We start from the raw sequence: 21962 nt of genomic DNA on the forward strand, positions 1-21962 counted from the left end.
TTCGTCGTCTAGGCTATCGGAGGGCCGAGATTCTTCCAGACCTGACATCCGCCTCCGAACGCCGTCAACTCGCGGCTGTTACTTGCCGCGGCAGCGGGGCCCATCTGTTGAGCTGCCGTTTCTTAAAGTCTGTTCGACTTTCCACTAACCTTTTAATCCGCTTCAACTAATACAAAGACTAATCCAAAACACAATTAAAGAAGTCCCACGTAGATACATGCATTTGAAACAAAAAAGGTAAACATGCAGGAAAAGAGTAGTAGTATACGTACTGACTACAAAAGTGAAGGAAGAAACAGTTGCCGCAGTGGTAGACTGTACGTTTCCCTTCTCCTCTGTCTACTTGCATGAAATTTAGGCGTTAAGAATTAGGCTCTCTCCTAATTGAAGCTTAAGCGTGTAATTTTGCTCCAATCCTTCTTCGTCGTTGTCTTTCTCACTGTCAAGGCAACGAAATCAAAGTGGGTGGTGGGAATTCCTACCATTTCAAGTGGCTTAAGATTAGGGTTTTATAGCACCGCGGGAGAGGGTGGAGCGAACCGTGCGCGGCATATAACGGGAGACACTGCGAGTCCCGTCACCGCCCTCATGGCTTCACCACCCTTCTTCTTCGGTGTGTTTCTGGTGTCGTTAGTTCTGATGTCCTCGATCCCCGGCGGAGCACCGGATCTGGCTGCGGACGGCGCCGCACTGCTTGCCCTCCGCGCCGCCGTGGGCCGCTTCGTGCTGCCGTGGAACGCCTCCGACTCGCCATGCACGTGGCAGGGCGTCGCGTGCGGGTCCAGCCGCGTGACCGCCCTCCGCCTCCCCGCCGTCGGTCTCATCGGCTCGATCCCCGCTGGCACCGTCGGCAACCTCTCCGAACTCCGCGTTCTCAGCCTCCGCTACAACGCCCTCTCCGGCGCCTTGCCGCCGGACCTTCCCGCACTCTCCGAGCTCCGCAACCTCTACCTCCAGCAGAACCGCTTCTCCGGCGAGATCCCGCCAGCCCTTGGCTCCCTCAAGAACCTCGTCCGCCTCAACCTCGCCGGGAACCAGTTCTCCGATGGCATCCCGCCGGAGCTCAACAACCTCACCCGGCTCCGCACCCTCTACCTCGAGACCAACCGGCTTGCCGGGGAGATCCCCCGGTTCGACCTGTCCAACCTCGCCCAATTCAACGCATCGTTCAACCAGCTCAACGGGTCGATCCCCTCCTCGCTCCGCGGGTTTCCGGCGACCGCTTTCTTGGCCACGGGGCTCTGCGGGGGGCCTCTCGGGCCGTGCCCCGGCGAGATAGCGCCATCTCCGGCGGCCAATAGCCCGAGCGGCCAGGGCCCCGTGGCCCAGGTGCCGGTGGGAGGAAATGCTGGCGGCGGGGCCGGGAATGACGAGAAGAAGCTCTCCGGCGGGGCCATCGCCGGGATCGTCATCGGTTCCGCCGTCTTCCTCCTGATCTGGCTCATCTTGTTGATACTCCTCTGCCGGAGGAGCGGCAAGAGCAAGACGAGTTCGCTGGAGGCGGTGGAGGCGAGAGGGAAGCAGTCAGAGGCTTCGGCGGCGTCAGAGCGGGACAAGGGTTTAGGAGGAGCAGCGGGCGGGAATGTAGAGTCGGCGACTCCGGTAGCAGCGGCCGGGGCGGAGAAGCTGGTGTTCTTCGGTGGCCGGGCGGCGCTGTTCGATCTGGAGGACCTGCTGAGGGCGTCGGCGGAGGTGCTGGGGAAGGGGACGTTCGGGACGGCGTACAAGGCGGTGCTGGAGATGGGAACGACGCTGGCGGTGAAGAGGCTGAGAGACGTGGCCTTGACGGAGAGGGAGTTCCGGGAGAAGGTGGAGGTCATCGGCGCCATGGACCACCCGAACCTGGTGCCGCTGAGGGCGTACCTGTACAGCAAGGATGAGAAGCTTCTGGTGTATGATTACATGCCCCTGGGAAGCCTCTCCGCTCTCTTGCATGGTAACCCATTTTGCTTCCTCCCCTTCCTTTCTCTTCCTCTTTGAGCATTTCTACATCTTTTCTCCTCCTTTTAATCAAATTAGATATCTGCAAACCTGTGGGAGATCGTCAACAGTGTTCTTCATTCGTGTGCATTTCGATTGGCTCGAGTTCATGGAAGATTTTTCGGCTACATCAGCCTGCCTGCTTCGACTGATGTTTGGTGGAATTCATTCTGCAGGCAACAGGGGTTCCGGCAGAACTCCTCTCAACTTGGAGACGAGAATTGGCATCGTGCTTGCGGCAGCTCGTGGCATCGAATACATTCACTCCGCCGGACCTTGGGCCTCGCACGGCAACATCAAATCCTCCAATGTCCTCCTCACCAAGTCATACGAAGGCCGCCTTTCCGACCATGGCCTCGCCCTTCTTGCAGGTCCCATTTCCTCTCCAACCCGCGTCTCCGGGTACCGTGCTCCCGAGGTCACCGACCCTTGCAGGGTCTCCCAGAAGGCTGATGTCTACAGCTTCGGTGTGCTTCTACTGGAGCTGCTAACGGGGAAGGCCCCGACGCAAGCCCTCCTCAACGAAGAAGGCGTCGATCTGCCAGGGTGGGTCCAATCGATCGTCCGCGATGAGTGGGCAGCCGAGGTGTTTGATCCGGAGCTGCTGAGGTACCAAAACGTGGAGGAGGAGATGGTGCAGCTTCTGCAGCTCGCCATAAACTGTGCAGCTCAGTCCCCGGACATGCGGCCTTCGATGCCAGAGGTTGTCGTCCGCATCGAGGAGATCCGAAGTCGAAGAGCAGTCCACCGAGAGCAGCAGGACAATGCCGATGGATTAGAAGATGGTGATGACAGTTCATCGAGGAGGACGGACTCCATTGCCGAGTCTTAAGATCGATCACCTGGCTGTGTTCTGATTTATGATTCTGGTTCTTGCTTCATTTTTTCTTCATTTTTCTTTTTTTATGATTGAGCAAAACTTGCTTGCTCTTCTCTCTTTATCTGCATTCCAGGATGAATACCTTCTTATCATTAGATTATGTATGTATGTATGTATTAATCTGTGGTTTCTTCACCCCTTGCTCGTCATATCTTGGTTTGGTGGCGAGTAGGGATGTGTAATCTGTCTTTGTTTCCTTCGTCGCGGAGGCCTCTCATAGATGAGGTCTTCGAGTTTAGGCTGTATATACATCGATTAGGAAGGACTTTGGGAGTGCCTCTCCTTTTGCTTTATTTGGTGAACAACAAACACTCTTCTAATGTGTAGGGGTTGGAATTTGGGAGCCTCAAATGGTTTGATGAACTTTGAACTTTGACTTTGAGGTCCCATATACTACTACTAAGTACATATTAACTTCTCCAAGGAAGAATATTTTCTGCAATCTGTACTTGAGAATCTTTCGTGTGAGCACGCACTGTTGAGTTTAAGATTCTCCATGATTCTTTTAGATTGTTTCAATGAAAAAGGGTAGATGTTGATTCTTTTAGATCTCACATGAAAGTTAATTAGGTGCATGATGTTGGCGATGCATGCTGATAAAGACAAAAACCTGATCCCAGCATCCATCCAACACTCTTTCCAGCAACACCTTCTTCCCCGGTCAATGGCCATGCGAAAGAACGCTGCTGGAGTTCTTCACTTCCATCTGCCATCGTTGGCTTTTGGAGCTTCCTCCTCCTCCTTGGCTGATTCCATCTGCTTCGTCTGAGAGATGCCCCACCCCGTGTCAGCCGAAAAGAGCTAGTGGAAATGATGAGCAGTAGCTCGTGCCGTGCGATGCGGGGCGCCATCGTCGAGCGAAGCAGAGATCCGCCTCGTCTCCTCGATCCGCAGGTCACGGTGGCTTTTCTCGTGCCCGTCGTGTGCTTTCTACTTTGAGCTCCGTCGAAAGCGTACGGCTTTTCCTCTCGCGGACGGCTCGCACTTTGAGGCCGAGTTCGCATTGGATCCGGTTCGGTTTTCCTTGGACCGGACCAGACTCCCGGTTCGATTTTGTTCCCGCTCGCGCGATTCGGCTCTCCGGACAACGACACGTCGGATCCGTGTCTGCTGTCGTGTGCCGGACAGCCTAACGGCGGAGTTGAGATTGCATGACCGGGATGCGTGTCTTACCCCTCCGGAGCGTGCAGGATCTCCTTCCTCCTGCTGCGGTGCCCGCACCGCGCGCTCAGAAGTCGAATCCGCACTGCGAGCTCATTTCCTCCCTTGGATCAGCATCAAGATTCGGGTTCGATTTTTTGGGCACCGATAGAGCTTATGCGGCTGCTTTGAGTTCTCTGTTTTGCCTGCTGCCGGTAATTGAGGAAGGGTAGTATAAAAGGAGATCCGATCCTCCTCGCTCTCGCTTCACTGTAGTTCACTTAATGCTCCCCCCACGCCACATCACCCGCGACGAGGGCGATCGGAGGAGGATAACGGAGTTAGGGTTCCTTCGGGAGCTGATCGATCGATCGATCGAAGCCCTCGGAAGGAGATCTCAGTGGCGATCGAGGAGGAGGAAACCCTAATCCTCCGATCCGGTGCTGAGATTCGCATTTCGATTTCCTTTCCCCCTCTTTCCCCTCTTCTTTTGTTATTGGGTTCTTTCTCGATGTGAGAGCGCGTCAGATCCGGGATGTCAGATCTGTTCGACGACTGCGGGGAGGGGTTCCTAGGCGAGGCCGACGGGGGGAATGCGACGCCGACAACGCAGCCGGCGGTTCTCACGGCGTCTGTCTCGTCCAGGGGTGAGCCGAAGGCGGGGCTGACTCTGAGGCGGAGGGCCTCGATGAAGCCCAGCTTGGATGTGGAGGAGTTCATTAATCTGCTCCATGGATCGGATCCGGTGAAGGTGGAGCTCAACAGGCTCGAGAATGAAGTTAGAGGTGGGAATGTGGGTTTTCCTTATTTTTCTATGTTTATGTAAATGATTGATGTGGTGGGGAAATGTAGCTTTGTGCACTGAAGTTTAAATCTTTGGGGGGGGGGGGGGGGGGTATGCAGACAAAGATCGGGAATTGTCGGAGGCACATGCGGAGATCAAGGCTCTTAGGTTGTCCGAACGTGCAAGAGAGAGGGCAGTCGAAGAGGTGACTCGATTTTACTTCTTGTTGCTCGTTCTTTTGTTGCTTCCCATGTTCTCCTGGTTTATTTTCCTTGATCTCTATTCCTGCATGTTGCCATTTTTTTTCTGCCTCTTCTTTGTCTTATTTTCTGATGCTGCCTTCGGATATATGGTTGAAAGCTTATTTTCCTTTCTCGTTATTTTCTTTTGGGAAGCAAGGAACTGGTACTTTTTTTAAAGAACCTGTTACTGCCATGCGATGGTTGTTTTATTGAAATTTCTCATTGTTTCCATTTGTTGTCGTTAAATTGAGCTTATATTAGTTATTAGCACAGTCGACATGTGAGTTTCCTTTTGTATATGATAAAGTAACATGCTGTGCTCCCAGTAGTTCAACTTATTTGCTATGGTTTCTGGGATGGAGAATGTGCTAAAGATTGAATCTTTTCTGGCTTTACTCGAAACATTTCCACGTGAAGGTGCTCTAAGATTCCATCTAAAATTGGGTTATGCTTTTTTGGGTTCAGTGAAGGAAATACAAATGGGTCTTGTAACTTTGAGTCGTGGATTCATCGGATGCCATCTACTTGGAGACAGGCCATATTAATTTCTTTAGCCAACTAATGAGGATTACAATGTTATCCATGCCTTCAATTAATTTTGAAGTGCATTTTGATGCCAAAATGTTAATGCATTATTTATCTTTTCTTTTTATTTGTTGAATACTCTTTGATATTTGTTTCTTTAATTTTTGTATTCCGATCTAAGAAAAGACTAAGCTAATCCGTGATATCAATGCGCTGCATTCTATTTGTTCTCTCACCTATATCAGCTGACGGAAGAATTAACAAAGCTGGATGAGAAGCTCAAGCTTACCGAATCGCTCCTGGAGAACAGGGTACAACAAAAAATTCCTTCTTACTGTTGTTTTTCCTATTATGATTCTGTTATGAGTCTGTGGTTTATGAGATAGTGACTTTGCAGAATCTTGAAATTAAGAAGATAAATGATGAAAAGAAAGCAGCCTTGGCTGCCCAGTTTGCAGCTGAGGCAACACTTAGAAGAGTTCATGCAGCTCAAAAGGATGATGACATGCCTCCAATTGAAGCCATTCTTGCACCCCTCGAGGCAGAGTTGAAGCTAGCGCGTCAAGAGGTTGTTTTGGAATCTTGCTCCTGCATAGTCTTATCATTCTTCCATTTTCCTTTGACAAAGTATTGCACCCAAATATAGATGTTCTTTACCTGTGGCCAGCAACCACCATCATTTTCTATTGAATTAATAAACAACTTAGTTTTCTTGCAATAACTACTCGAGTATTTTTTTTTTTTTTTAAACAATCTGTCTGATGATTTAAATTCTTTAGCATCTTAAATATTTATATTTGAACACATCCTGTTGTTGGGTGCACTCTTTACTTTTCACAATCTATTCCCCAACGGCTATTATTCACAGTGAAACAAATTTGTGAAAGATCACAACCTCACACTGGTAGGATTTCTATTGCTTTGTGAACTTGGCTTTAACGTCTTTCTGAATATTAGTTATTCTGGTCATTGTGATATTTGTATGTCAGTTGTGTTGTGCTCTTAGGAGATAAGAGTTAACTGTTCAATTGGTTGCAAGGCACCTGAACATTTTTTTTGGGCATAACACCTTGGGCTTATTTATGAATTAGCAGAAAAAAAGTGAGCTAGTAAAATTGGAAACTGCTGAAGATAGCTCTCCTAGTATTGCAGAATACCCACATGCTACTTCTCTTGTACAGATTGCAAAGCTACAGGATGACAACAGGGCATTAGATCGTCTTACTAAATCAAAGGAAGCAGCACTTCTGGATGCAGAACGAACTGTACAGATTGCTCTAGCAAAGGCTTCTTTGGTGGACGATCTACAAAATAAGAACCAGGAGTTAATGAAACAGATTGAGATCTGTCAGGTATTCAGGATGTAAATGCTTATTTAATTTTCAGTTGTTGACTTTGGACAAAGTTTGTAGGCTGTAGTGCTTTTAAAAGTTGTTCACTCTATCCATTGTTTGCTTTTAGGAGGAGAACAAGATCTTGGATAAAATGCACCGACAAAAGGTTGCTGAGGTTGAAAAACTTAGCCAGACTGTGCGAGAACTAGAAGAGGCTGTTCTTGCAGGTGGTGCAGCTGCAAATGCCGTTAGGGATTACCAGCGGAAAGTTCAGGAGATGAGTGTAATATGTTCGGCTTTATTATGATCTATTAGAGAAATTTCCTTCTTTTCTTGTATTTGAACTACTTAAGTCATTAGAGCATAGATGTGCATTTTTCTCATTATCATGTTTGTTGTTTATTTTCTCAGGAAGAGATGAAAACCCTTGACCGTGAACTTTCTCGGGCAAAGGTTACAGCTAATAGGGTTGCAGTGGTAGTGGCAAATGAATGGAAGGATGCTAATGACAAAGTAATGCCTGTTAAACAGTGGCTTGAGGAACGAAGATTCATGCAGGTTAGCATTAATTGTTCGCTAATTTACTTCAAGATGGAGTTGATATATCCTGGAATATTTGTTTTCCCCAGATTATGTATCTTCTTTTTTTTTTTTCTAGAATTTCATTGGATAGGTTAAACACCCAATACTTTTTCTTGTTGTGGTAAACATTGTCATCATTTGACTTTTGTTTGCAGGGTGAGATGCAGCAACTTCGAGATAAACTTGCCATTTCAGAGCGTACTGCAAGATCTGAAGCTCAATTAAAAGTAGAATACTTCACCTTCAAATTTTAACATATTTATGTTCCATTTGTTGTGACGTAGATCAAGATATATATTGACAAGTGACAAGTTTTTTGACTTTTCAGGAGAAGTTTCATTTACGGCTCAAGGTTTTAGAAGATGGATTGAGAATGTCGGCAAGTGGTACTAACCGTATCAATGTGGAGGGAAAGAATGTAAGCAATGGTCCTTCACGTCGCCAGTCCCTTGGTGGAGCTGATAATATTCCAAAGAGTGCTAATGGCTTCCTGTCAAGGAGACCATCATTTCAGATGAGATCTTCTATATCTAGTAGCACAGTTCTGAAACATGCCAAAGGGGCATCTAAGTCGTTTGATGGTGGCACTAGGTCATTGGACCGTAGCAAAGCCCTTTTGAATGGAGCAGGCTTATTGCTGAACAAGTCTTCAGACGCAACTAGAGATAATGTCTTGCAAAACAGTTGGAAAGAAAATCCAGATGACAAAACCACTGAGTTCCCTAATGTCGACGCGGATGATTGTGTATCTGGGTTATTGTATGACATGTTGCAGAAGGAGGTTATTTCATTGAGAAAAGCATGTCATGAGAAGGACCAAAGCTTAAAAGACAAGGATGACGCAATTGAGGTAAATGTCTTTGTTGCGTCTTTGTATAAGTCCTGCTGCCATTTTCCAAGGCCTAACTTTTTCTGTGATATTCTTAATTAGATGCTGGCCAAGAAAGTTGATACATTGACTAAAGCGATGGAAGTGGAGGCAAAAAAGATGAGAAGGGAAGTAGCTGCAATGGAGAAAGAGGTGGCTGCTATTCGAGTGGAGAAAGAACAAGATAACAAGTCCAAGAGGCTTGGTGGTTCCAAGGGCCCGACGAGTACTTCTCAATTGCTACCAGGAAGGTATGACAACTCTGTCTGTGGTATTTGTCATTTGTGATCACTTGGCTAAGATTCTTTTTACTGCATATCAGTTCCTCTTGATGATTTTGGTCTATATCTAATTGTTGTTTCTGCTGCATAATTTGAAATTGATATTTCATAAAATATAACATTTATATTAGCTGAATTCTATTTATATTGAAAACATTGACTAGATTTTGTAGAATATGATTGTGATATACCCTTTAGATGGGACTCCAGCTTTTGTTGAACCTTGGAGATCAATGATAAATCAAAATTGGCTGGCATATAAAATCAATTGATTATAGACAAATCAGGCTTGAGATTGAATTCTCTTTAGAATGTAGGGTATTAATTCTGTAATATTTATTGAAATTCTTGGTCCATTAACTAGTCAGTTCTGGCCTTGTTTCTCACTGACATATTATAGGTGTTAATTTGATACATCTGCATTATCTTTTGATAACCTTCTCCCTTGCGCCGAACTTGTAAAGGAAAATAGATTTATTTAATTGTACTTAATTTGTTTGCTTTGTCATTTACTGATTCTTCAAACCTGTTGCGGCTTTGTGTCCATTGGCATTTCTTAATGTACTAGTATGGCATCCAACAACGGCATAATACCATAGAAAGTTCATTCACGAAAGGTCCAAATAAATTCACAGACTATAATATCCACGGACATGTTTTATGTTGTAGAAAAAATATTAGCACTCAAACCTAACATTAATGTACCAGCTTCATTATAATGAATCAAAATGATGAGGTTTCATGTATAGAAACTGTAAAATTGCTTTCTAATTACATAACGTTGTGTCTTTGCTTCCGTATTTAGGACTCTGCCTCGAAGTGGGTCGATGCGCAATCAATAACGAAGAAATACAAGGGTTGAAGATATCAACGAGATCCTCTGCATCGTTCTTCATCCCTCGGTCGAGTTGATCTTTAGACTTAAACCAGCACCAGACACCCTGCAACACTCTGCCAGGGAGCTCATTTGGAAAATGAGATCCTGTTCGCTGCCAGACTTCGACTCTATATAGTTTGGCTACAGCAAGTGATGCATGGGTTTGCTAACTTCATGACCTCTTATTTTGGTAAGACAATGTCTTATTTGTTTTGTATAGCCTGGTGTATCCTTGTTCTTCAGCATTCTACAAAGTCACGCCAGTAGTGTTTTGGTTTTCCTTTTTCTTTCTCAGCTTCTTTTCAAGGATGTGGGAAATATTGTAATTCCATATTTGCGTTTGCTTGCGTGCTACACACTCTAATTGATTGTTCCTAGATTTGTGTGTGTTATACACCCCCTAATTGGTTGATCTTGATTTCCTCTGCTCTCCCTAAAACTGGATCATGTGCATTTGGTTGGTTCTCCATTTGTGTTATTAAAACTTGTGGGAAATGTGAGTTGGTGAGAGAATGTACAGAAGTTATGGTCCTAAATTTGGGAACCACCAGAGGGCCCAATTGCAATGGCATCGACTTAAGTTGATTCCTTTAATTATGTGTATACATTCCTCTAAAGCGATTGTTTTTTTATATTTGCTCTCCTAAATTGAAGTTTGATGTATAACTGCCTACGAAACTTAAAAACACTCAAATATATCATTGTAGTAAATTAGTTTCAAGTTGTTTGACATCGAAAAAGTATGAAGGATCAAACAATTACCAAAAGTAATTAGGGATGTTTTAGGTAAACTAAATTTTCAATATCTTTAAATTCATTAATAATCATGATTAACAGCAGCAATTACCAAAAATTTCAATATATATATATATATATATAATATTTAAATAGTCACAGGGATATAATATATATATATATATATATATATATATATAATTGAAAACATTTGGTTGGTGAAGCATCGCAACAAAGTACGTGCACATCGGCTTGCTCAACATGGTATATAAGGTCACCTGACCTCGTCCCCGTTTCGAGGAAGAACCGTTCTTTTAGTTCCCCCTCGCAGCCTCCCTCCACAGAGTCATCCTATTGCCTCTTCGCCGTAGAAGAATGGCGACCATGGAGAGCTTGATCGGCCTCGTTAACCGCATCCAGAGGGCCTGCACCGTCCTTGGCGATCACGGCGGCGAGGGATCGTTGTGGGAAGCCCTCCCCTCGGTCGCCGTCGTCGGAGGACAGGTACGTCTCCGTCCCCCCTTCTTCTGTTTTCCTGGACCACGTGAAATCTTGCGGTCTTTCCTAATTTGCTCCCCCTCTTTGGATCTCAGAGCTCGGGGAAGTCGTCCGTGCTGGAGAGCGTCGTCGGAAGGGACTTCTTGCCTCGTGGATCCGGTAATCCGATAGAGAAACGGGACCTTTGCATTCTCCCCCTCTCGGTGTCAATCTTTCCTCATTGGCATCGGATCATGTGTTCGATTGGAAATGTATGATAGGTATCGTGACAAGGCGGCCGTTGGTCTTGCAACTTCACAAGACCGACGCGGGAACCGAGTATGCAGAGTTCCTTCATGCCCCCAGAAAGAAGCTTACTGATTTTGGTAAGATATTGTTGGTCTTAATCTATTATTCTAATCCTTGTTGCTGCAATCTACGTCATATTTAACTTGCAAACATTTCTGTTTATTAGGGTGTCGTATTGCTTAGGTTTTTCAATTTTTCTTTCTTTGAGTTCCTTTGGTAAAATATCTGATACCGTTTTACTGATTTAGGCCTTCTTTTTTCTCCTTACTTGAAGTAGATTGGAGGTTTTCTACCTTGCTGATAATTAGCCCGTAATTTGGCAAAAATTTGATATTAATGAACCTCAATGCCTTGTGAAACAACTAATGTTTGGCAGGTTGGCGTTTGACCCTACCATTCAATGGTTTTTATTTAGTGTATGTTTTTTGGTGCTGAAGTATTTGCAAGATTTGATGTCCTTTTCTTAATTTATGAAGACAATTTTTTTAGTAAAATTTATGTAGACGATCAGATTCAAAGTTCCTCTGCTCTTCTTCTTTCCTTGTTAAAGCACCACATGACTGCATGATAGCTAGCCTGGATGCTTCTTTTCTCTCTTTCAATGGTATTGTGGATTTCCATGTTTGTTTTGTCCATGATAATATTCAGAAGACCATATTGGCTTTATTTAGGTCCCAATTTAGTTAGTTTACTTCACTCCACTGAAGCCAGCATGTAACGAAGATATTCTTTTCTCTTGTAACTTCCACACATATCCTTTTCCTAATCCTATCGTAGTTTTGCGTTAATTTATGTCAGAAGTGCCTCAAGTCCCATTCCATGAATATATTGGTCAACAATATTCCTAAAGATGTTAATTTTTTTCTCTTTTGGTTGTTAGGCACCTTCATACACATATTCTTGATATTAGCTATATGCACATAGACGTCTTGTTCATTTTCTGTTATATTTTCTGTCAAGTTTTGTAATTCTTTCTCTTGAGAACTCAGGTGCACTTACAAGAATTTTGGTCTATCCTTCTTCAGTTTAGTTATGTGCTAGAAATCGAGGCAGTTAAAGTATATTCCAAATCATGTGCATGTGCAGCTGCTGTGAGGAAGGAGATTCAGGATGAGACTGATCGCATAACAGGAAAATCAAAACAAATATCCAATGTCCCAATCCATTTGAGCATTTATTCACCCCATGGTAAGTGCATATAGTTGATCGTGTATCAACATAAACTTATATAAAATTCCTTCTTTTAAATTCCCTATATTCTTTTTCATTTTTTCTCCTTACCTTTTTACTTTCTGTGGCATGAAAGTGGATATTCTGTTATTGCTGTTAGCTTTGTTTTCTATAAAGTAATTTACCGTATCTTTTCTACCTTGTTACACTCAGAAGAAATATGTATCAACAGAAGTTGAGCATTGGAGTACTCATGTTTAATTGGTGCATTATAGAAAAGTATCTTTATGTATTTGTAAACATAAGAAATTTAGGATGGAACTGTTTATGTATTTGTTAAGAAGTATGTAAGCAATCATTTCCAATTTTCCAATTGAGCATTTATTCTCCATGTCATTTCTCGTATTCCATTTGGTGAATAGCTTATCTATTTGTCAATAATGAATATGAGTCAATTTCTTATCCTTTTTTACTTCAAACTTCAACAGTTGCTTATCATTAATTTTGGGTAGATGTAACCTTGTAAGATAGTGGATACTTAATATAATGCATTATCTACATAATCTTAAATCTCATCAAGAAATTATTCATCAATTGTTTGAGCAAAGATAAATTTTATTACTAGGGTTTGCTAGAGGGAAAACTAATTTAATTGTGTGAACCTTAATAATATAAACATAATGTAGGTTTTTCTAAATCTATTTTGATTGGACCAAGGTGTTGTCACTCTTAAGTCGATATCATTCTTTTCTTGAGGTGGCAAACATCATTCAAACTTTAGATCTTGGTGATTCAAATGGACCTTGCCTTGTAAATAAAAGAAAAAAAAAAGAAATAGTAATAGTGAGTGGTGGCTCTCGAGTTCATAATAATATAGACCTGCTGACATTCTGTATCAGAGTTTCAGTGCCTATCTACAAAACCTTTCTCTTAGATTCCTTCAAGCACATATTCAGCTCTTAGCGTCTGGTCAAGACTGTCACTCCATCCCTCCCTCCACCCCTTGTCTCTGTCATATTCTCACAGAAAGAAAGAGATTAAGAGAGAGAGAGAGAGAGAGAGAGAGAGAGAGAGTTAATTATATTGTTTAATCATTAAAATGTTGACATCATGATGATTTATGGGTCAGGCTACCTTGTAATCTTCCTTAAGTTTCATTTATATTAACGCTTGGCGTTATACTTATCTGCAACTTTATGTTCTTCATCTGTCATAGAAAAAGCTTCGAACAAAAATTGGAGTTTTCCTATTTTTGTGTATTGTCTGATTTCTTCTAAAGACTCATCATTTGCAATTTATATGGGCCACAGTATATGAGCAATTGAATAAGGCGACGAAGTTCTTCAAATGACTGGGACTTGATAGTCCAAGAGCACTTAGGAGACTTGTCCGAATGATATATGATTTTCTTTTTCAATATATCATGTTCATTTTTTTTTTCATGCATGCAAACGACCTATTTCAATGTATCAACCATTATTATTTCGATGTGCTCCCACTGTTTCACTAGTGGAGCCAAATTTCATCATCCTTATCATAGAAACCTGTCTCTATGTTATATTCTAGATAGTATCTGGTGTATGATATAACTTAACAATGGTGACAGTTTCTTGCATGCATATTTCTTCTTACAAACAGTTCAAATATTTCAGATCACTTTTTTTTTGTTTCTCAAGATTTATACATGTTGATCAGCATACATGCTTTTGCAAAGATTTTTTTAGAAATTGTCAAAAGCAGGAAAAGAAACTTACAAATTATCAGTTGATGGTTTTGCTGTTCTCTTTGTTTTTTAGCAAACTAAACAGCTTTAGAGTTTTCCTGGCTAACATCATATATTTTACAGTTGTTAACTTAACACTCATAGATCTTCCTGGATTGACAAAGGTTGCAGTAGGTAAGCATCTCAGGAGCAGAAGATTCAGCAATCTTGCAATTTATGAAATTGATGCTTTTGTTCTTTGAAGTTTCTCATACATATGGCCTTTGCAGAGGACCAACCTGAATCAATTGTTCAAGATATTGAAAATATGGTCCGGTCATATGTTGAAAAGGTAAACTGCATATTTGTATGTTTTTATTCTTGGTTTCTTTAAACTATTCTATAGCACTGTTAGGAATAGCCACTTCAGCTGGGATTTCTCTTTTTCAGGGAAATATCTACCAACGTTTGAATCTAACTAGAACTCAGGATATTATTCTAAAAATATTGGAGAAATGTGTTGCATCCTTTTTGGTTCATAAAGGCCTTTTAATTATAATATTAGAGGATGAAAACTGTAGAAACTGAAATATCTCTCAAACTAAAGCATTAGGGAGGTGTTCCCAGACCCATCTATACAGGCTGTACAGATTTACGGTCTGTGAGGATAATGTGCTTGGGAATCCAATCAGGGTTGTTGACTCCTGTTCTACTAAATAAAAAAGTTATTGGATTCTAGTTCATCTCCTTTGTCTTCTTTGATGTGATCTTAGTGGGCATAGGATTCTCATGAGCCCTCTGAATGGTTGTGTTTGTTGGATTCTTCCTGGAGATTGACTTTATATCACTCTTATTTAATGTAGCAATCTTGCTTTTGGCACACTGATTGAATGATACTCACAGAGGGATGGTGCTCTGTAACATGCTGCATGGGCAAGGTTCTCATAAACGTGCATTGGGCCTTCTTTCTGATACAGTCACACTTTGATACCTTAGTATCTTTGGATCCCGTGGTGTGATGTTGTGCATATGCATTGCATACCATCCAATTTACAGACCACAAGCCTGGGTACTGAATCATTTCATGCATGTTACAAAATTCTTATCCAGACTATGCCAAGACCTTAAAAGATCATCTACAGTCTGAGCTTAAGCCAATATATAATTAGTGTTTTGCAAGATTGAGCTCAGTAACTTGGACACTTGTCCTGCTCCATCAGTTAGTTGGCATGGTTCTGATATGCCAAAAGGGAATTTTTGTTTGTCATGAGGCTTTGTTCAATGATATGCTATTTTTCCCACCAATATTTTACCTATTTTTGTTGATTTGAATTTCATTTCCTTGTACTTGTTTCTTCGTCAACTTGTTTGTTTATGGTTTCTTATAAAGTTCTGGTTGTGTATTTGTTATTATCGTGTTTAATTCTAACAAGCAAGGTGCTTAAATTCTTCTTTGCTAATGGTTTCTGCTCAATTCTAGCCCAATTGTATCATACTAGCCATTTCTCCTGCTAATCAAGACATTGCTACTTCAGATGCTATAAAGCTTGGAAGGGAAGTCGATCCAGCAGGTAGAAATTTTATTTATTTATTGGACACAAAAGGGTTGGGAAAGACCATGCATTTATACTCTTCTTCCTCATTTTGTGTTTGTGATGCAAACTTTCTCCCACCCCTTCATCATGCTTGTTACTGCTATTTCCCACTTGGTTTATGCAGTAGAATTTCTTTCTTTGATTAATCCTTACAATATTTTTCTCACAATCATATGCCAACAAGGGTCATTGTATATGTTTGTACAGGTGAGAGAACCTTTGGTGTCCTAACAAAGCTTGATTTGATGGATAAGGGTACAAATGCTCTGGATGTAGGATCACCATACTTAATATTTCTATCTGCTATAGTGCATATGAGTTAAGAATGTGATCTATAAATGTGGAGCATTCTCTGTATGTACTCTAGGTGCTTGAAGGAAGATCATACCGTTTACAACATCCTTGGGTAGGAATTGTCAATCGCTCACAAGCTGATATTAACAAGAATGTTGACATGATTGCTGCACGGCGCAAGGAACAAGAGTACTTTGCAACAAGCCCTGATTATGGACATCTGGCCCACAAAATGGGTTCAGAGTATCTTGCAAAGCTATTATCGCAAGTGAGCATTCTGTTTCATTTTTCTTCATTTTGGTCTATTTTCACAACAAAATTGGCACTGAAATTATATCATATCCTTTTTCTAGCATCTGGAGTCTGTGATACGAGCACGCATACCAAGCATAATAGCTTTAATTAATAAAACAATCAGTGAGCTTGATGCAGAGTTGGATCGGCTTGGGAGACCCATTGGAGTTGATTCAGGGGTACAGTAGAAAGCTTCTTATTAGATTGTGAAGTGTGGAGTTGTCACATGTATGTAACTCTATGACTTGCAGGCACAACTATACACAATATTAGAGATGTGTCGTGCGTTTGATCGCATCTTTAAAGAGCATCTGGATGGAGGGTAAGCACAAACTCCTTTAACTTAGAACGTAGTTCGATAGCTATGCATGTTATTGCAAAATGAGAACTTGCTTGAGGCTGTTCATGCAAGAACATGATTCTGGCTCCAGTATCTGTTTAAAAGTTCAATTTTAAAGATCATGAGCCTGACCCTTTTCAAATGCAAATGAAGTCCTTATAATTCACAGTTATATCTTGCTAATACTTTTAAAGTGATCATATAAAATAAAAAAAATATCAGCTTAATCTCGTTTCTGTTGAAGTGCTGCATGTTCAAACATTTTGATTTGGCTTAATAAAGAGGTGGATGACTTGCATGATATACTGATTTTTTGTACTTTACAGTCGATTTCATTTCTAGTGGACAACTGTTTTTAGCTTCTTGACATGATTCTATGCAATTTAGGACATTTTTTAGATCATATTCTTATTTATTCAACTTTAGGCGGCCTGGTGGGGATCGCATATATGGAGTTTTTGACAACCAACTTCCAGCAGCTTTGAAAAAGCTCCCATTTGATAGACATCTATCTTTACACAATGTACGGAAAGTTATTTCTGAAGCAGACGGTTATCAACCCCATTTAATTGCTCCAGAACAAGGGTATAGGAGGCTCATAGATAGCTCCTTGAGCTATTTCAAGGGTCCAGCCGAAGCCTCAGTTGATGCTGTAATACTTCTTCACCTGAGATTCTGATCTACTAGTCTTTTTTGTTTATGATGTCATGGTTGTGCATTATAAATGAGCATCCTGTGATCTGTTTAAGGATGTTTGACTTTATTAAGAAATCACTTCTCTTCTTTTACTAGACAATACGACAGCCATAACATACCACTGATACAGACATGCTTACCTTTACGTATGCCTTTGTTATGTGAACATTCGAAGATATAAAAATGATTCTAAGGTGCTGCTTGAGATGTGGATATGAAGCATTCACATTGGACTGAGACTGAGAATATTTACCCAGGAAAAACAAATGCTGTGTTAGGGCTACTTGGGATCTAAACATGCTTCTTTGACATTTTATGGCTCCCATTTTGACTTGTGATACTGCCAAATAGAGGTAAATGGTGGGAAAGATGCATGTGTCTGAATCTGAGTAACTGGAACCCTATATCTTGTTGTGGATTTTGTTTTTATTGTTGTTGTTATGAAAGAGCACTTCAAACATCAAAAAAATCAAAATGTTGCTGGAAAAAAAAAGTATAAGTAGAAGTTTTAAAGGTATTTAGGGAGTTCTCTAGCTTGACCAGACAACATTATACTAGATAACTTTCAAGCATTCTTTGCTTGCTAAATCTTTATAATTGTTACCCCTTGTTGAAAAGATGAACTTTATTCCATTATTCATTACAGTGTCAAAGGTTTTCCTAAACTTTGTTTCTGTCAAACAATCAGTGAGCTAATTTCTGCCATGCTTCACCTCAAGCAGATTGATAATGTCATAAATATTGTAATTTTCTTTATTTTGCATTTGATATGTTACATTGATTCATTTGCTTAACATGATAAGAACACTTTATGACATTCGTTTTATTTCAACAAAGTCTCATCAAATTAATTGTCTGTATATTTCCAGGTGCACTTTGTCTTGAAAGATCTTGTTAGAAAGTCTATTGGTGAAACAGAGGTTAGAATTTTTCTATAAAATTGTACTTCCAATTTCTTGCACTAAAAGTTTAGGACAACATCTATATTGTTTAATATTTAACCATCAGTATTGGCTGCCGAATGCCTTTCTAAGTTGTTATCACCATATGAGAATGTTTCACTAACACATTAATAAAAAGTTCAAGTAGATGCATAATTAAGTTCAATATGTGTAACAATCAATTAGAGAGACTATTCTTCTTATGATTATCCTTACTGTGTTACAAATGCATATGACTACAACAACAATAGTCACGACGGTCAACACTGTTACACTGGAAATGGTTAAAACACTTTGGCATTCTATTGAACCTTTTAATAGACAAATGCAATTTTATAGGAAATGGAGGATTTCAAATGTTATGAAATATTCTCTTTTGTTCGTACTAATTAATACCCACTACAAAATCGACTATGAAAATGCAGAAACACATGATGCTTAAGGATCAAACATCCTAGTGAGGATTAAACTTATAGAGTTCTCTTTATAGCATACATGGAATTATATTTCTATAAGGATAGTCTCTTTGTTGCCCAGAAACATTGTTCAAGGTTTCCCTTGAGCCTTGTAGGCTTTATAGTGATGTGATGGTTCACTTTTCAGACAAACAAAATTATGATGCCATTATCATTTCAAGGTTTCCCAGAATAATTTTCTCTTAAAAAATGAAGAAATTATCTAGGTAATGAAGCCATTTAGTTAACTTATTTTCGATAGGGACTCTCATAAGAAAATACTACATGGCATTTGGAAAAAAAGTTCAATTTTGCCACCATGCACCATGTTGGCAACATGGTAACTTTGTATATGCTATCCGCAGTCTGGAAAAAGAGTGTGGCCATGCCCTCAACATGACTTGAAGCACTGAACATGTGTTCATTGCATCAACACAAACGTGTTTCCTCATTTCTGATTTCTGAAGATTCCTGTGTCCTGATGTTATGCACATGCACTATCTCTGTAGTTTTTAGATTTTCATCGTATGTTCTCTTTTGCTTTAATAGTAGGCCCTTTTGCTTGTTTTTTGTATAGATAGTGTATTCTTTAGTAATTAAATTCTTTATGAGAACTTTCTTAATCATTAGATTTTGCCTTTTACAATCTAAAACATTGCTTATGTTCTGGGTAAAACAACTAATCAGTCTACAGCTGAGATACCCATAGCTTCGTTTCGTTGCATCAACTTGAAATAACTTTAAGCCCCTTGCCACCTATTAATGATGGTGCTGTTGCATTTGGTAGGAATTGAAGCGCTTCCCAACGCTTCAGGCTGACATATCAGCTGCGGCAAATGAAGCATTGGAAAGATTCAGAGATGACAGTCGGAAAACAGTTCTTCGGCTAGTAGATATGGAAGCAAGCTACCTTACAGTGGAATTCTTCCGCAAGCTTTCACATGAACCTGAGAAAGGTTCCAATCCCACTTCTACTCCAGCAACAGATCGATATGGTGACAACCACCTAAGGAAGATTGGTATGTAGATTTTTACTTCAAATTGTTCTTCAGCATGCATGTGTTTGTTTTCAATTAATTTTTTAAGTTATTAGAATTTAGACAGCATTGTCATCATCGTCATCATTATCCTTCTTGGTTAAGTCCTCTCCCAGCTGTATGGGGCTGACTGTAAATTAATTGAAAAAAGATACAATAGAAGAGTAGACAAAAATGTAGTAACTTTTATCCAGATGATGTGAACCCTTTAAAACCAGTGTTTGATTCCTGACCAAGAGAAATCTAGGTAAAAGGGAGACTTGTACAAGTACATACTAGTTGGAAGGCAAAAAAGATTGATTAGACAAGTTTAACTTTGAACTTATGGAACTAGGAAGCAAAGTATGTAAATACCCCCAGAAGTAGAATCTGAATGAACAGGATTATGTAATTTGGCTAGGCCAATTGCTAATTTTTCTCTATAGCTCGAGAGCAACATACTTTACCATATAGTTGTCTTTTATTATGTTTTTTTTTTTAAGAGCCCACTTTTTCAGTACTAAAATGTTGGATTAAGAGCTACTGCCAATGCTATATTTTATCACAAATTATGATATGCACGTTATTTCAATGTATATCTCATAAATATATCCTTTTAGGTTCCAATGTGTCAGCTTATGTTGGTATGGTATGTGATACACTGAAGAATACTATACCAAAGGCAATTGTTCATAGTCAAGTCCGAGAGGCAAAGCGATCACTGCTTAATCATTTCTATGCCCAAGTTGGCAGTAGGGAGGTAATTCTTCCTGCAGTGATACTTTATGGGAATGTTTGTTTGAGCTGCCACATGATTTCTTGTGCAGAAAAATTAACCCACTTAGCTAGTTCACATCTGGTAGACTTCCCAAAATGATTATTTAATTATTTCATTCTAACTGAATCTACTGCTGTTCAAAATGCATTTGCTCTCTCTCTCTCTATGTTGCGCCTGTGACTTTTTTGCAGCACGATTTCTTTTTTCTATAGAAAATGTTTCAACAGTGAGATATTTTCATGAACATTCTGTGTGTTGCACATACATAGGAGCATTTCTTACTTTCAGTAAAGGACATGAGAAATTTGATAGTTAGAAGTTATAACACTAGTGCCTGGTTTCAATTGTCCATGCCATGACATGCTGTCCATTCCATCTTTCCAATGAGGTAATGGCATGTCACAAGGATGATTGCCACCTGCCATGTTCATATAAAAATCAGGTGTGTACATGGGGGATCATGACATGCATGATCGTAGCATGATGGGCCATGACACCAGAGAGAACTTCACCATACTCGTCCAATGTGAAATTAATTATGAAATGACCACACTGGTCCAGGCACTATCATAGCATGGTGCAGCACAAGAGCACACAGAATTTTACCATAGGGAAGATATTGCTCCTTGCTTTGTTCAATAAAGCATCATTTCCGAGATTCTTTATGATCGTATACAGAGGAACTTTCAAATTAAAGTAACTTACTTGTTCTAAACCATGCGTTTAAAGCATTTTAATTCTTTTACATGTATTCTCAAATTGCTTGTAGCATCTTCCTTCATCTTGTTTGTTTCTTAAAATTATTTCTAACCTGTAAAGAATGATCTTTAGATTGGTCTTTTGTGTTTGTAGATTAAATAGTGATGGTAGATTATTCCTTTTGCCATATGTATGGAACATTAATCTTTTGACTTCCAATTTAACAAATCGTGCTAAACTTTATGTAGTCTGACATGTTCCTGTCATCTTTGGTCCTTCCACTGTTCAATTTGCTTCCACTTCAGGATGAAGCACTAGGATGAAAGAAAAGAAAAGCATTACATCATTAGACAGTTGAAGAAGAACAATGTTGCACCTAACTTTTTGATCTCCATCGTGCTTGCGTTTGGAAATAGACTAACAGGAACGAATGAATAGGTGACAGATTTTGTAGTTAAGAGCAGAAAAGTAGTCTCTGTTGCTAGGAATAAACAAGATATCACTTCTTAGGAGCTTCTAAGAAAAAAATTAATGGGTCATTTTCCTGCTTACAAATTTGTGGTGAAGCCTGATAGAAGCATGTTGTTGAATTGCTTTTCCCCCTTGTGAACTGCAGAAGAAGCAGCTTGGCGCTATGTTGGATGAGGATCCAACTCTCATGGAGAAGAGAGATGCCATAGCTAAGCGACTTCAATTATACACTTCTGCAAGAGATGAAATTGATTCGGTCGCATGGAAATGACCGTCACAAAATGGGTAGTCTGGACTCTGGAATACATCATGCAACAAAAGACAATGACCATCATAAGTCCCTTTTTTTTTTGTTTTTGCAGTCTCACGGGGCTTGATGAGCATATGCAGAATAGGCATTATGAAGTAAAAAAGAATGCAGGCTATTCTTCTTTTGTCCTCAATTCTTTCTTGTACTGTTGATTTGTGATCTTACTGCTATTCTTTTACGCAGAAAG

The 21962-nt window shown here is 40.6% G+C and overlaps 3 protein-coding genes across 5 annotated transcripts; all 3 read left to right on the plus strand.

The window, feature by feature from the left end:
* Positions 1-356: 356 nt before the first annotated feature.
* LOC103976757 (probable inactive receptor kinase RLK902) lies at positions 357-2996 on the plus strand. The gene is made up of 2 exons (XM_009392079.3): positions 357-1936; positions 2157-2996. The coding sequence occupies exons 1-2, from the start codon at positions 589-591 to the stop codon at positions 2810-2812; spliced, it is 2004 nt and encodes a 667-aa protein (XP_009390354.2). The 5' UTR covers positions 357-588; the 3' UTR covers positions 2813-2996.
* A 1236-nt stretch (positions 2997-4232) lies between these two features.
* LOC135631382 (microtubule-associated protein 70-1-like) lies at positions 4233-9911 on the plus strand. Its single transcript, XM_065139006.1, has 11 exons — positions 4233-4785; positions 4904-4989; positions 5797-5862; positions 5949-6119; positions 6733-6903; positions 7013-7168; positions 7297-7443; positions 7623-7694; positions 7796-8317; positions 8399-8586; positions 9422-9911. Exons 1-11 carry the CDS (start codon positions 4536-4538, stop codon positions 9456-9458), a joined length of 1866 nt encoding a protein of 621 aa, XP_064995078.1. The 5' UTR covers positions 4233-4535; the 3' UTR covers positions 9459-9911.
* Positions 9912-10523: 612 nt separating this feature from the next.
* On the plus strand, positions 10524-21870 carry LOC103976755 (phragmoplastin DRP1C). Of its 3 annotated transcripts, none has more exons than XM_009392075.3 (16): positions 10526-10732; positions 10822-10885; positions 10987-11091; positions 12101-12202; positions 14031-14081; positions 14177-14238; positions 15367-15457; positions 15689-15753; positions 15849-16043; positions 16129-16248; positions 16321-16391; positions 16836-17061; positions 17975-18025; positions 19289-19520; positions 20138-20277; positions 21611-21870. In XM_009392075.3, the coding sequence occupies exons 1-16, from the start codon at positions 10604-10606 to the stop codon at positions 21734-21736; spliced, it is 1830 nt and encodes a 609-aa protein (XP_009390350.2). In that variant the 5' UTR covers positions 10526-10603; the 3' UTR covers positions 21737-21870. The 3 variants fall into 3 exon arrangements, with proteins under 3 accessions (XP_064993989.1, XP_009390350.2, XP_018677449.2); XM_018821904.2 differs by having other exon boundaries at positions 10659-10732; positions 12040-12202; XM_065137917.1 differs by lacking the exon at positions 20138-20277 and having other exon boundaries at positions 10524-10732; positions 21611-21784.
* The last annotated feature ends 92 nt before the right edge of the window (positions 21871-21962 follow it).

Source organism: Musa acuminata, chromosome BXJ3-2 (genome assembly GCF_036884655.1).
Source record: "Musa acuminata AAA Group cultivar baxijiao chromosome BXJ3-2, Cavendish_Baxijiao_AAA, whole genome shotgun sequence".
Classification (NCBI taxonomy): Eukaryota; Viridiplantae; Streptophyta; class Magnoliopsida; order Zingiberales; family Musaceae; genus Musa; species Musa acuminata.